Source organism: Neophocaena asiaeorientalis, unplaced genomic scaffold (assembly GCF_003031525.2).
Source record: "Neophocaena asiaeorientalis asiaeorientalis breed wild unplaced genomic scaffold, Neophocaena_asiaeorientalis_V1.1 scaffold37, whole genome shotgun sequence".
Taxonomy (NCBI): domain Eukaryota; kingdom Metazoa; phylum Chordata; class Mammalia; order Artiodactyla; family Phocoenidae; genus Neophocaena; species Neophocaena asiaeorientalis.
In genome coordinates this window covers 2,483,487-2,496,029 of record NW_020174269.1, presented here as the reverse complement: position 1 = coordinate 2,496,029, position 12,543 = coordinate 2,483,487, and the positions used below count along the sequence as shown (strand labels likewise).

Sequence of the window (12,543 nt, the reverse complement as noted above, 5' to 3'; positions counted from 1 at the left end):
TTGTTTATCTTCTCAAAGAACCAGCTCTTAGTTTTATTGATCTTTGTTATTGTTTTCTTTGTTTCTATTTCATTTATTTCTGCTCTGATCTTTCTTTCTTTCTACTGACTTTGGATTTTCTTTGTTCCTTTCTCTAGTTGTTTTAAGTGTAGGGTTAGATTGTTTATTTGAGTTTTTTCTTGAGGTGAGATTTAATTGCTATAAACTTCCCTCTTAGAACTGCTTTTGCTGCATCTCATAGGTTTTGGGTCGTTGTGTTTTTGTTGTCATTTGTTTTTTTTCCTGTAATTGATTTCCAATCCCACAGCATTGTGGTCAGAAAATATGCTTGATATGATTTCAATTTTCTTAAATGTACTGAGGTTGATTTGTCCCAAGATGTGATCTATCCTGGAGAATGTTCTGTGGCACTTGAGAAGAAAGTGTATTCTGCCACTTTTGGGTGGAATGTTCTATAAATATCAATTAGATCTATCTGTTTTATTGTGTCATTTAAAGTTTGTGTTTCCTTATCTATTTTCTGTTCGGATGATCTGTCCATTGGTGTAAGTGGGGTGTTAAAGTCTCCTACTATTATTGTGTTACTGTCAATTTCTCCTTTCATGGTTGTTAGCATTTGCCTTAGGTATTTAGGTGCTCCTATGTTGGGTGCATAAACATTTATAATTGTTATATCTTCTTCTTGGATTGATCCTTTGATCATTATGTAGTGTCCCTCCTTATCTCTTGTAGCAGTCTTTATTTTAAAGTCTATTTTATCTGATACAAGTATTGCTACTCCAGCTTTCTGTTGATTTCCATTTGCATGGAATTTCTTTTTCCATCCCATCACTTTCAGTCTGTATGTGTCCCTAGGTCTGAAGTGGGTCTATTGTAGTCAGCATATATGTGGGTCTTGTTTTTGTATCCATTCAGCCAGTCTGTGTCTTTTGGTTGGGGCGTTTAATCCATTCACATGCAAGGTTATTATCGATATGTATGTTCCCATTACTATTTTATTAATTGTTTTGGGTTTGTTTTTGTGAGTCTTTTTCTTCACTTGTGTTTCCCATTTAGAGAAGTTTCTTTAGCATTTGTTGTAAAGCTGGTTTGGTGGTGCTGAATTCTCTTAGTTTTTGCTTGTCTGAAAAGCTTTTGACTTCTCCATTGAATCTGAATGAGATCCTTGCTGGGTAGAGTAATCTTGGTTGTAGCTTTTTTTGTTTCATCACTTTAAGTATATCCTGCCACTGCCTACTGGCCTGCAGAGTTTCCACTGAAAAATCAGCTGATAACCTTATGGGGATTCCTTTGTATGTTATTTTTTGTTTTTCCCTTGCTGCTTTTAATATTTTTTCTTTGAATTTAATTTTTGTTAGTTTGATTAATATATGCCTTGGTGTGTTATTCCTAGGGTTTATCCTGTATGGGACGCTCTGTGCTTCCTGGACTTGGGTGACTATTTCCTTTCCCATGTTAGGGAAGTTTTCAACTATAATCTCTTCAAGTATTTTCTCAGACCCCTGTTTTTTTCTCTTCTTCTTCTGGGACCCCTATAATTTGAATGTTGGTGTGTTTAGTGTTGTCCCAGAGGTCTCTGAGATTGTCTTCAATTCTTTTCATTCTTTTTTCTTTATCCTGCTCCTTGGCAGTTATTTCCACCATTTTGTCTTCCAGCTCACTTATTCGTTCTTCTGCCTCAGTTATTCTGTTATTGATTCCTTCTAGTCTGTTTTTCATTTCAGTTATTGTGTTGTTCATCTCTGTTTGTTTGTTCTTTAGTTCTTCTAGATCTTTGTTAAACATTTCTTGCATTTTCTCAATCCGTGCTTCCATTCTATTTCTGAAATTCTGGATCAACTTTACTATCATTACTCTGAATTCTTTTTCAGGTAGATTGCCTGTTTCCTCTTCATTTATTTTGTCTTCTAGGTTTTTACCTTGCTCCTTCATCTGTGACATATTTTTTTGCTGTCTCTTTTTTTCTTTTTTTTATGAGTTGGATTGTGTTCCTGTCTTACTGACTGTTTGGCCTAAGGCTTCCAAAACTGGAGTTTGTAGGCTCTTGGGTAGATCTGGGTCTTGGTGCTGAGATGAGGACCTCCGTGAGACATCACTCCGATGAATAGTCCCTGAGGTCTGAGGTTCTCTGTTAGTCCAGTGGTTTGGACTCGGATTAAAGTATATATTTGAATGATTTTTAAATTGCATTCACTTGTTTATTTATTTAATATTGTTGTGCAATATTAAATTCGTTTTTTTTAACTGAAGTGTAGTTGATTTACAATCTTGTGTTAGTTTCAGGAGTATAGCATAGTGATTCAATATTTTTCCAGATTATAATCCATTATAGGTTTTTATCATGTTTCTTATCATGTTATTATCATGTCTTTTCTATAGACAAGGTAATGAAGCCTAAGGGAAGTTGAGTTTGACAAAGATGTAGCCTGGTTTTACTTGGGCTGTATTGGCTTGATGGCAGAAACTATTTTTCCCAAGAGCTACTGTCAGTGCTTTCTAATAATAATAATAACAACACCTGTAGCAGTAATATGAGTACTATTTATGTTTCAGGCATTGTGTTTGTTAGCCTCTTTACACATATAATATTGTGTGATTTTCACAACAACCCAGTGAGGAAGGTATTGATAGCTCCACTTTATAAACGAGGAAAATGAGGTTGAGATTGATTAAGAAACTTGACAGCTATTAGTGGCTGAGTGAAGATTTAAACCTGTGACATCCTGCAAAAGTTAGAATCAGACTCTGCTAGGTGTTACACTCCCAAGCTGTACCATCTACTAAAATTTCCATTCCTTATCAGTCTTACACTTCTAATTCTCAGGTCACTTACTCAGCAAAAATAATTTGTACATCTTAAGCCTGATGAATAATAAAGACCTGAGATGGTAAGTAATTTTCATCTGAAGTAGTAGTGCCAATCAGCTGAGTTCTGAGCTCACCTGCGGGTGCAGGAAGAACGTGCTGGGGATTGATTGGTGATATCTGGCATGGGTGCTGTGATGGGACAGGCAACATAAGGGCCTCAAACTGGCCAATCCTGACAGCCTTCCCCAGTCTGAGCCCCACCCCACTCCCATTTCCCTGCCAGCTATTTAGTCAAACGTCCCTAGGGGCACACACTTTCAGAACCTAGCTTTTAATTATCAATGTTTTAAATACAAGGAGGATAATCAACTGTTCACATGGAGAAAAGAGGAACGGCAATCACTCACAGACATGACCACTCATCCACCGATATCAGGCTTTATCTGAAGATGTATTTTGAATTTTAAAATCTGAAAATAAACATAGTAACTGAGTCCCTAAGCTCACTTAGATGTTTCATAGGATGGAAAAAGTGACAAAGGCTCTTAATAGTTTCCTAGGGTTGCCCTAAACAAGTACAACAAACTAGGTGGCTTGAAACAATAGAGATTCATTGTCTCAGAGGCTTGAAGTCCAAAGTCAAGGTGTCCACAGGGCCATGCTCTCTCTGAAACCTGTAGAGGAATCCTTCCTTGCCTTTTCCCAGCTTTTGGTGGTTTGCCAGCCAATTCTTGGCATTCCTTGGCTTGCAGCTGCATCACTCCAATCTCTGCTCCATCTTCACATGGCCTTCTCTCTGTGTCTCCCTCTGTCTTCCCACGGGCATCTTCTTATAAGGACACCACTCATATTGGATTAGGTGCCTGCCTGCCTCCAGTATGACCTCATCTTTACTAAGTACATCTGCAATTAGCCCTATTTCCACATAAGGTCATATTCTCAGGTACTGAGGGTTAGGACCTCAACATACTTTTGAGTGGGACACAATTCAACCCATAATAGCACACAGACCAAAGAAGGGTCTGGCTATGGGATCTTGAGCTAATGGGACTAAGAATGACTTGTAGGCCAATTGCTAAAATGTTACAGACCAGAATCTTGCATTGCTGCATCAGGGAGGGGCCTCCAAAGGCATGGTGGATTGAGCTAAATTGGACTCCCCTCTATACACAAACATTGTGGATAATGAAGAAACAACAATAGAGTTGAGCATAGAAGAAAGGAAGGGGTCTTTCCAGAGGTTGCGAATGAAGAGGGAAGTAGAAATCAGAACGGTGAAGGAGTACCAGGCTCTGGCAGATAGGGGGTGGGCTTTCCACCCCGTGTAGTGACAGACATATAGTGAGGTGGAAAGCTGTAACTGAAATGTCCATACAGAGACATGGATGGCTGCCCTCTTCATGTAAAGTGAACTGGAAAAAATCCACCCATCTGTTCGAGAAGCTATAAGAAAGTTTGTTACCTGCTTGGATGCTTGGTATAATGACAGACAAAAGCAGCCTCTAGTGGGAAACCTGAAGTACAAGACTTTGTCAAACTGAAGTGTGGGGTCCAAATTTATACGCCCTACCTGATGTGGAAATCTCCACCTAAGAAGCTGATGGTAAAATTTGTCCAGGACCAGTGAAACAAGCTGAAGAAAACGCATAGCTGCTCTATGACGGCACATCTACAAGCCAGGGGCACAAGACTCCCACAGAAACACTACAACCCCGTAATAGACACTTAGAACCCACATGAGAAAAAAACACCTCTGCAATGCCTGCTGGACCTGCAGGAGAGGATCTTCAGGCTTTTGGTTCTACAGTAAACCACCATCTGCCTTACACAAACAGGAGCAATTGTACTGCACACAAGCTATGTCACCCAGTCTGAAGTCTTCCCGAGGCAGCTTTCCCAGTGAGGACAGAATCCCTGCTGCCCCTCAGGAGTCTAATATACATCCTTCCGGTTTGACAGGATCTTATTTTCTACGAACACAGCACATATCAACCAGTGTGATTAACAGGCACCTACAATTGCCTTTACCTCAGGATGTTCGCTGTGGCTTTCCGTTCTTGGGGAAGAAGATCTGGGTCTCGCAAAACTTCTTCTAGCAAGTTTAGGACGTTCATCTTTAGTTCGTTGTTGAGTTCGAAATCCTATAAAATGAAATGGATCTTTTTAAATTTTAGTTTTGAAGGGTTTAGCTCCATGACACCATTCCTCATGACAAATTTATGGAAATTAAAATGTATGGGCCCTAGACCCTTCCCCCTCCAGAGATTCTGACTTAATTGCTTTGGGATGGGGCCCTGCCGCTAGGCTCCCTGGGGGATAGGAATTCCTCAAAGAGACATGTGTGCCCCTTAGCCTGGAACACTGCCTCCCCCCAGGTTTATTTCCATTCATCTCTCAGCTCTAGGAGGTGATATACTTTCTCCCAGGAGCCTTCTTAAGTTGACCCAGTGGGACAAAGAGCTTTTCCTTGGTGTTCCTATGGTACAACCTATCATAACTTACTGTACTATAAGGGCTGATTTAATTGTCTGGTTTCCCATTGGTCCATGAGTAAGATCAGTAACTGGGGCATAACAATAGCTAAAGAAAAGATTTTTGCAAGAATAAAATCTGTCATTTGGGCAGTGACTTGAATGAAGAACTTCAGTACAGGTATGCTAAAGAATAAATGATACACACCAATGGGGCCGTGTCAAACAAACACAGGAGTGAGATTGAAAGGGTACCCACCCAGCAAAGTTGGTACCATATGAACACCAAAATGATTAATGAGAGTAATAAGTAATAGGCACCTGAATCAAAACCACCTGCAAGTCCCTACTGATGCCCACAAACAAATACATAAATAGAGAAATATATAAAGAGGGTGGAAGAGAAAACTATTCTTTACAGTGGACTTCCAATAAATGCAAAGGAATATAAGAGTTAGAAAATCACCATTTTTGACCAAAGCAGTAATAACGGATCAGGTAAGGATCATGAATAGATGCTGAAATGTATGGAGAAACAGAATTAATAGTGTCAGAGTACTCCTCCCACAATGCTACCGTTAGAGATTATTTATTATTTACAAAGGAAGAATCTGACAGATGCCACCTGAACCAAGTGATCAGAGTTGCCACCACCAGTAATGGAGCAAACCAACATCATGGACCCACTAAGGTAATGTTCCGTGAAGAATCATCACTTAGTATTTTTGCCCTAAATGCATAATCTCGCACCTGCATTGTGAGGAAGCACTGGCCTGCACACTCCAAAAATGTTAATGTCATCAAAGACAAAGAGAAACTGAGAAACGGGTCCAGTTTAAAGGACACCAAAGGGACCAGAGCTAAATGCAACAGGTGAGCCTGGATTAGATCCGGGATCGAGGGGGAACTGCTACACAGGGCATTACTGGGACAACTAGCAAAAACTGAGTCAGAACTATGTACTAGTTGAGAGCATCCTATCCATGTTAAATGGTCCTGAATTTGATCATTTTGCTGGGGCTGTTTCAGAGCAGGTCCTTGTTCTTTGTTGGGTTGAGGGGAGGAGAGAGAGAATGTGAGCGAGAAAAGGAGAGGGAGGGGGAACACTCATGTGGTAAACATGTGAACTATTCGTGATTCCAGATGTGTATCCGTGCACTTTGTTTAATTCTGACATTTTCTCTTGATTTGAAAATTTTCAAAGCAAAAAGTTAATAAAAAGGTAAAGTTGTAGTTCTTTTATTACATGCATTCTCATAAAATACCAACAGCATACTGGCAGCATCCTGGGATTGTCAGGTATTCAGAGGTGAGCTGAATGCCGCCATGACTTGCTTTCAAGATCTGACTCTGACAGACTATCTTTGTACATGCAGGCATGAGGGTTTATTTTCCCTCTTATATAAAGTTACCCATTATAAGTACATTTTAACTTTAGGAAAAGTAATTTTGAAGCACTGACACTCTGAATTCTTTTAAATGATTAGAGAGAATATCGCTAATTGCAATGGATCCAATAAAAAGGAAACAGCATACTTTTACTATATTTAGTAAATTAGGAGCATAAAGTCCATACTTTCACAAATTGTAGACAGTGCAAAAGTCTCACTTAACTTGAATATTTGTGAGCCTCAGGATGGTGGAGAACAGTGTCATTCATTTTTCTCAATATTTCATTTTCACTGTTTGACAATCAGTACCATTTCTTCGAGAACAGGAGCCACTAGGGCCCCAGGCAACACCTTCAGTTGATATGTTTCCCTAAAATTTCACCTACTTACTGTCCAAGAGCTTCTTGGCTATTGCTTTTCTTTTAAAATGTATGCGAGGAGGAGAGAGTAATACTTTGCTGCTGCTCTTTTCCTTTGCCTGTCCCCACCCCCCAGTTTCAAAAGTAATGGGAATGATGTTTATAAACAGTTAATGATCTCACCTACTTCAATCTTCATGCACTACCAAAGGATTTCTCAGCCACCAGGAGTCTTTGCTTAATGGATATTTGATATTTATTATTGAGATGACTGAATCCTGTTGTTATGTTGAGTCTCTCAATGATGCAAATAATCTGATTATCATAAATGGATTAGTGTGAAGGACATCAAGCCAGTGTTTGGACCTTGTTGGGGGCTAATTAGTGGTTTAATCAACAAGCATCCCAAAGCACCTACTGTGCCCCAACCTGGGCTCAACGGGAGGAATGCTTCTGAGACCCCAGGAAGGCAAATTCTGTGAAAGGTCTTGTTCAAGAACACAGAATGTAATTTGATTATTCTGAGCTCTGGGAAGACTAGCCTAAGAGAGACCTTTGCAAACTTGGTGAAATCTGCCCAGACACTATCTGAAGCACAACAAATGGTTACAGGTGAATGCTCGCTTTGCTGAGGATGTAGCTAATATGAAGTAGATTAGCTAATGATGGCTGAGTATGAAATGTAAGAATTCTCACTCATAGTTTTCCTTTACACTTGCACAGGCTTTTATCACGTTCAAAGTGACCTTCTGTATATGATTTCAGCTCTTCCTCAGCCGACCCAGGGGCAGGTAAGGCGGGAACCAAGATCCAATTTCACACCCGGGCGGCTGAGGCTGACAGAATGTGATCACGTGGGGTGAGATGAGGCCCACAAAGACGGGGCTGCGCGGGGACAAGAGCACAGATCTTCCACCTTACTTCCACCCGCGCTTCGCAAACCGTCACGTGCCCACGAATCACCGCAGATTCCGGTGCAGCAGGTCTGGAATGGGGACTGACTCTAATTTTCTAACGAGCTCCTGGGTTTTGCTGGTCACACTTTGAGTAACAAAACTTTGCCATTAAAAACAATTCATGCAAAAAACAGCTCCTCAAAAACTGATAACAATCTGAATCCTGTGATGTACAACCTAGAACGTAAATCTTTCTTTCTTCACCATTGCATGTAAAATCCAGAATTGGCCATTCAAAAATCCCTGTTTAAAAACATAGTACCTACTACTCAATGAAAAGAAATCTGAATCAGCTAAAAGGCACTTGCCCTATTTAAACCCAGAGGTCGATTATTCACAATAAGTCTGCCTGACCGCCATTTTGTAATTATCTAGAATCTCATTTTTGGCTACATTTCCCCAGGTCCTGAAATGGGAAACCAGAATTCTGGGTGGTGGAGGAACACCGGCTCCTTGGCAAAGTCAGAAACCAAGGCGCCCACAAGGTGGCGCTCCCGGGTCGCCTGGCTCGTCGGGAGTCGGCAGCGCCTTCCCCGGACCCGCGGGCGGTGTAGAGCGAGCCGGGCCCGAGCCAGGGAACTTCGGGGTAAGATGAGTGAACCCCGCGGCACCCAAGAGGGCCTGCAGTTATCCCAACAACAGCTTACTTAGGTTAGTTTTCGTTTTCCAATTCATCAAGCAGGGCTGAGGAGGCTGAAGACTGGAAAAAAGAAACCACCCTGTTTTCAAAGAGGCAGAGCCCAGAAAATGTGAGACTTTTACATTTCAGTCTCTAAACAGGAGACTATAGCTCGTGTTCTTTCAACAATTACTGAGCACCTCAATACTTAGTGCTCTGGGGGAGACACAGAACAGCCAACAGAAGTCTGGGCGAATGGAGGTGAAGCCGCTGCAATGAGAAGCCCGCGCACCACAGCGAAGAGTAGCCCCCCGCTTGCCGCTGCAATGAGAAGCCCGCGCACAGCAACGAAGACCCAACGCAGCCAAAAATAAATTTATCAAAAAAAAAAAAAGAAGAGGGGAGCATCTAAAAGCAGGTGAGACCCTGGCGCCTGATTGAGTCTTAGGAGAGGGGCAGGTCTGGGAACCCCCTGTAAAGAGGTGACAGCTTAAGCAGAGTGTCCAGGAGTGGAATGTGGCACACAGCAAATGCTTAGGAACAAAACGTTACCACCCGATGACGCAAGAATCCTCCTGGAGAGGTAAGCTATTGGGACATAAGGATATTTTACCAAGATTTTATAGACTCTACTCGAACACATTCAAAAATGATTAGGAGAGTCAATATTTTCCCTAGGTTAGTGAACAACTCCTGAGGTAATTATCATAACTGAGACTTAGAGTTTGCCGCACGCTAGATGATATTCTAACCACCCTATTATCTAATTCAACCCTCAACAGCAACACAGTTACAATCATTATTATTTCCATTTCACATTTGAGGGAGTCAAAGTACAGAGAATCTAAGTATCTTGTCCAAAGTCACACAGGTAGCAAGCGGCAGACCCAGGACACAAACCTGGGCAGTGTCAGCTCAAGCCTGAGTTCTTAACTGCTACATAAGGACTCTCCAGAAACACTGGTTATCAGTGAAGGGTCACTGGTGGCTTGGGCTGAAACACACATCCAAACAGTAGCTGGTTACCGTGCTGAGCCTGGAACTACCTCCCACCTATACTAACAACCATTTGAGACACAGATCTTGAGACTGAGGTTTGTACGAATAAGACTAGGCTACAGAACAGAAAAATCATCTGTGAGGCAATAAGTCAGATTCTCTGGCACTTTAAAACTAACCCCTGTTGATAGTTTAGGCACCTTGGAAATTACCTTCATTCTTTCAGGAGAGCAGGGTAATAATTATAATATACTACATATGGCCAAGGGAACTCTAGGACATTGGGAAAGGCTGATTCAGTAAACACGGTTTGAGGGTAAAGAGAATTATGAGAGTAATTTTCTCACTGTAATCAGTACAGTGTATTCCTAACAGTGGCCAGAGTTTATAAAAGGAAAGTGGAAATACTGCAGAGTGGAGTAAAACCCCATACATTTTAATACCTAGACTGAAGGACTCATAAAGAAGGGGCTTAGGATGTGTTAGGCTCAAAAATAAGAGCCTAAGGTTTGACTTAATGATTTTCAAGAAAAGGAAGAGCAGCCTGTTTCCTGCCTTCTTGACTACAGAAGCTGAACATTTTAATTGAAATTGTGGTGTAGATTTAGGTGAGATCTGGACCATTTTGTCAAATGGGAAACTGAGGCAAAGATGCTGACCAATCTTCCCAAATCTGTGCAAATCTACGGTCTCCCCTGGATGTTAACGAACTAAAAATAACAAGCCTCTAAACCAGTGTGGTTTTCTGCTCTTCTGGGGAGGGGAACCTTCCTTTAGAACTTTAATGTCGACACCTGATCCCAAGGGGGATTGTGCTGGCTGAAAGCTGGTATGGCGGACCCTGCCCATCACCTGCCTGGCCTTGTCTACCTGCCACCGCCCTGGTTTGCCCACCTTCTCACCACCTCTGGGCAACCCTGACTCTGAATTGGGGTTTCTCACTGGAAAAGTGAACAGTAGGGTTTTCCAGCATTTCTCATCACCAAACTACAAAAATATTTTAACCACTATAAAATTTGGTTTTGTCTGCACTATAGAAAGAACAGCCTGGGACTTCCCTGGTGGTCCAGAGCTTAAGCCTTTGCCTTCCAATGCATGGGGTGCGGGTTCGATCCTTGGTTGGGAAGCTAGGGTCCCACATGCCTTGTGGCCAAAAATCCAAATCATAAAACAGAAGCAATATTGTAACAAAATCAATGAAGACTTAAAAAAATATGATCCACATCAAAAAAATCATTTAAAAAAAAAAAAGAAAAGAACAGCCTAACTGAAAATTTTAAGGAAGGGCATTAAGTTTGGAAGGAAACCCTACAGAGCAATACCATAGTAATTCTAAACCTTCCAATACCTGTTCAACACTTACTAGTTACTAATTACCCATAAGATTTAGAATCTTCAAAGAGGGACAGGATATATAGGAAATGTGTGCCTCACCATCATGTAGGAGCTTATTATGTACCAGGAAAAGGTAGTAAAGTCCAGATATAATTAAACCCCAAATTTGGTAAGCACGGGTGCTCCTGGTGGGCCCTCCAATATTTGTTGGATGAATGGATAAAAGTTCCTGGGAAGGGTTCTTAACTTTGAGACAAGTGGTAATAAGCTACCTAATTCTTCTTAAACTGGCACTTTGGGAAATTAGTTTAGCAGATGTGAAGTGGGAGGCTACGAGGAGAAGGCACAATGCAAAGTGTGGAAGCTATGTCAGAACAAAAATAACTGGGAAGAGGCAAATGGCAATGAATGACACCAACTCAGAGAGAAGGAAAAAGCCATGCAGAAAATCATTTGTTTGATCATTTTGTAATAAATGGCTCTGGACGTGAATGACTTGCTAAAATTCAGCCTCTAGACCTGAAGAGCTGTGTGTATAAGAATTTTAAATATTGCCCTACCTTGAAATCAGATAGCTCCCAAGCTTACATATTTAAGGTTCAAAAGAGAATCAGCCTGTTTAAAAAGCATTTATCAGAAAAAAAGAGAATTTTTCCACATGCTGTGTTTTCCATTGGTTTCTAGATAGGTGGTTAATTGATATGGATTGTAGCTTTCAAGACTATGGCAAGGATTGGAGGGAGAAAGAAAAGTTTGGAAGGGCCTGGGGTTTTTTTGTTTGTTTGGGTTTTTTTTTTTTTTTAAACATTTTTATTGGAGTATAATTGCCTTACAATGGTGTGTTCGTTTCTGCTTCATAAAGTGAATCAGCTATACATATACATATATCCCCATATTTCCTCCCTCTTGTGTCTCCCTCCCACCCTCCCTTATCCACCCCTCTAGGTGGTCACAAAGCACGGAGCTGATCTCCCTATGCTATGTGGCTGCTTCCCAGTAGCTATCGATTTTACATTTGGTAGTGTATATATGTCAATGAAGGACCTGATTTTAATCCTGATTTTATAACCTTCTTAGTTAATTAATGCCACATGCCAAGAAAATTTAACTCGAATAAAAGCTTTAGGAAAATGCTAGAATGTGTTCTCTAAGCTATGCTTTGTTCTCCCTTCCTGGATTCATGAGGGGAAAAAACTGATAAACAGCTGGTCGGTTTCCCCCACAGAGAAGAGACTCAGAGTCATAGGAATGTGGTAGAATTAGAACCTTTGACATCCATCCAGAGAGAAACTTTATACCAGGAGATGAAATATAGGTTGGTGACAGACTTGGAGCAGAGTGGAGAGGAGAGAAACACAGAGAAAATGGCAGCAGGTGAGACAAAAGCTTAGACCCGAATGAAAAATTTGATGTAGGGCTTCCCTGGTGGCACAGTGGTTGAGAGTCCGCCTGCCGATGCAGGGGACACGGGTTTGTGCCCCGGTCCGGGAAGATCCCACATGCCACGGAGCGGCTGGGCCCATGAGCCATGGCCGCTGGGCCTGCGCATCCGGAGCCTGTGCTCTGCAACAGGAGAGGCCACAACAGTGAGAGGCCCGCGTACCG

General features: G+C 41.4%; 1 protein-coding gene across 2 annotated transcripts in view; it reads right to left on the bottom strand.

The window, feature by feature from the left end:
* RASGRF2 (Ras protein specific guanine nucleotide releasing factor 2) overlaps nt 1-12,543 on the bottom strand; it is a 235,745-nt gene that overhangs the window by 29,940 nt on the left and 193,262 nt on the right. For both annotated transcript variants that reach the window (XM_024755700.1, XM_024755701.1), the window contains exon 19: nt 4,837-4,949. In XM_024755700.1, the coding sequence (XP_024611468.1) occupies nt 4,837-4,949 (113 nt within the window). The remainder of the gene's footprint in view (nt 1-4,836; nt 4,950-12,543) is intronic.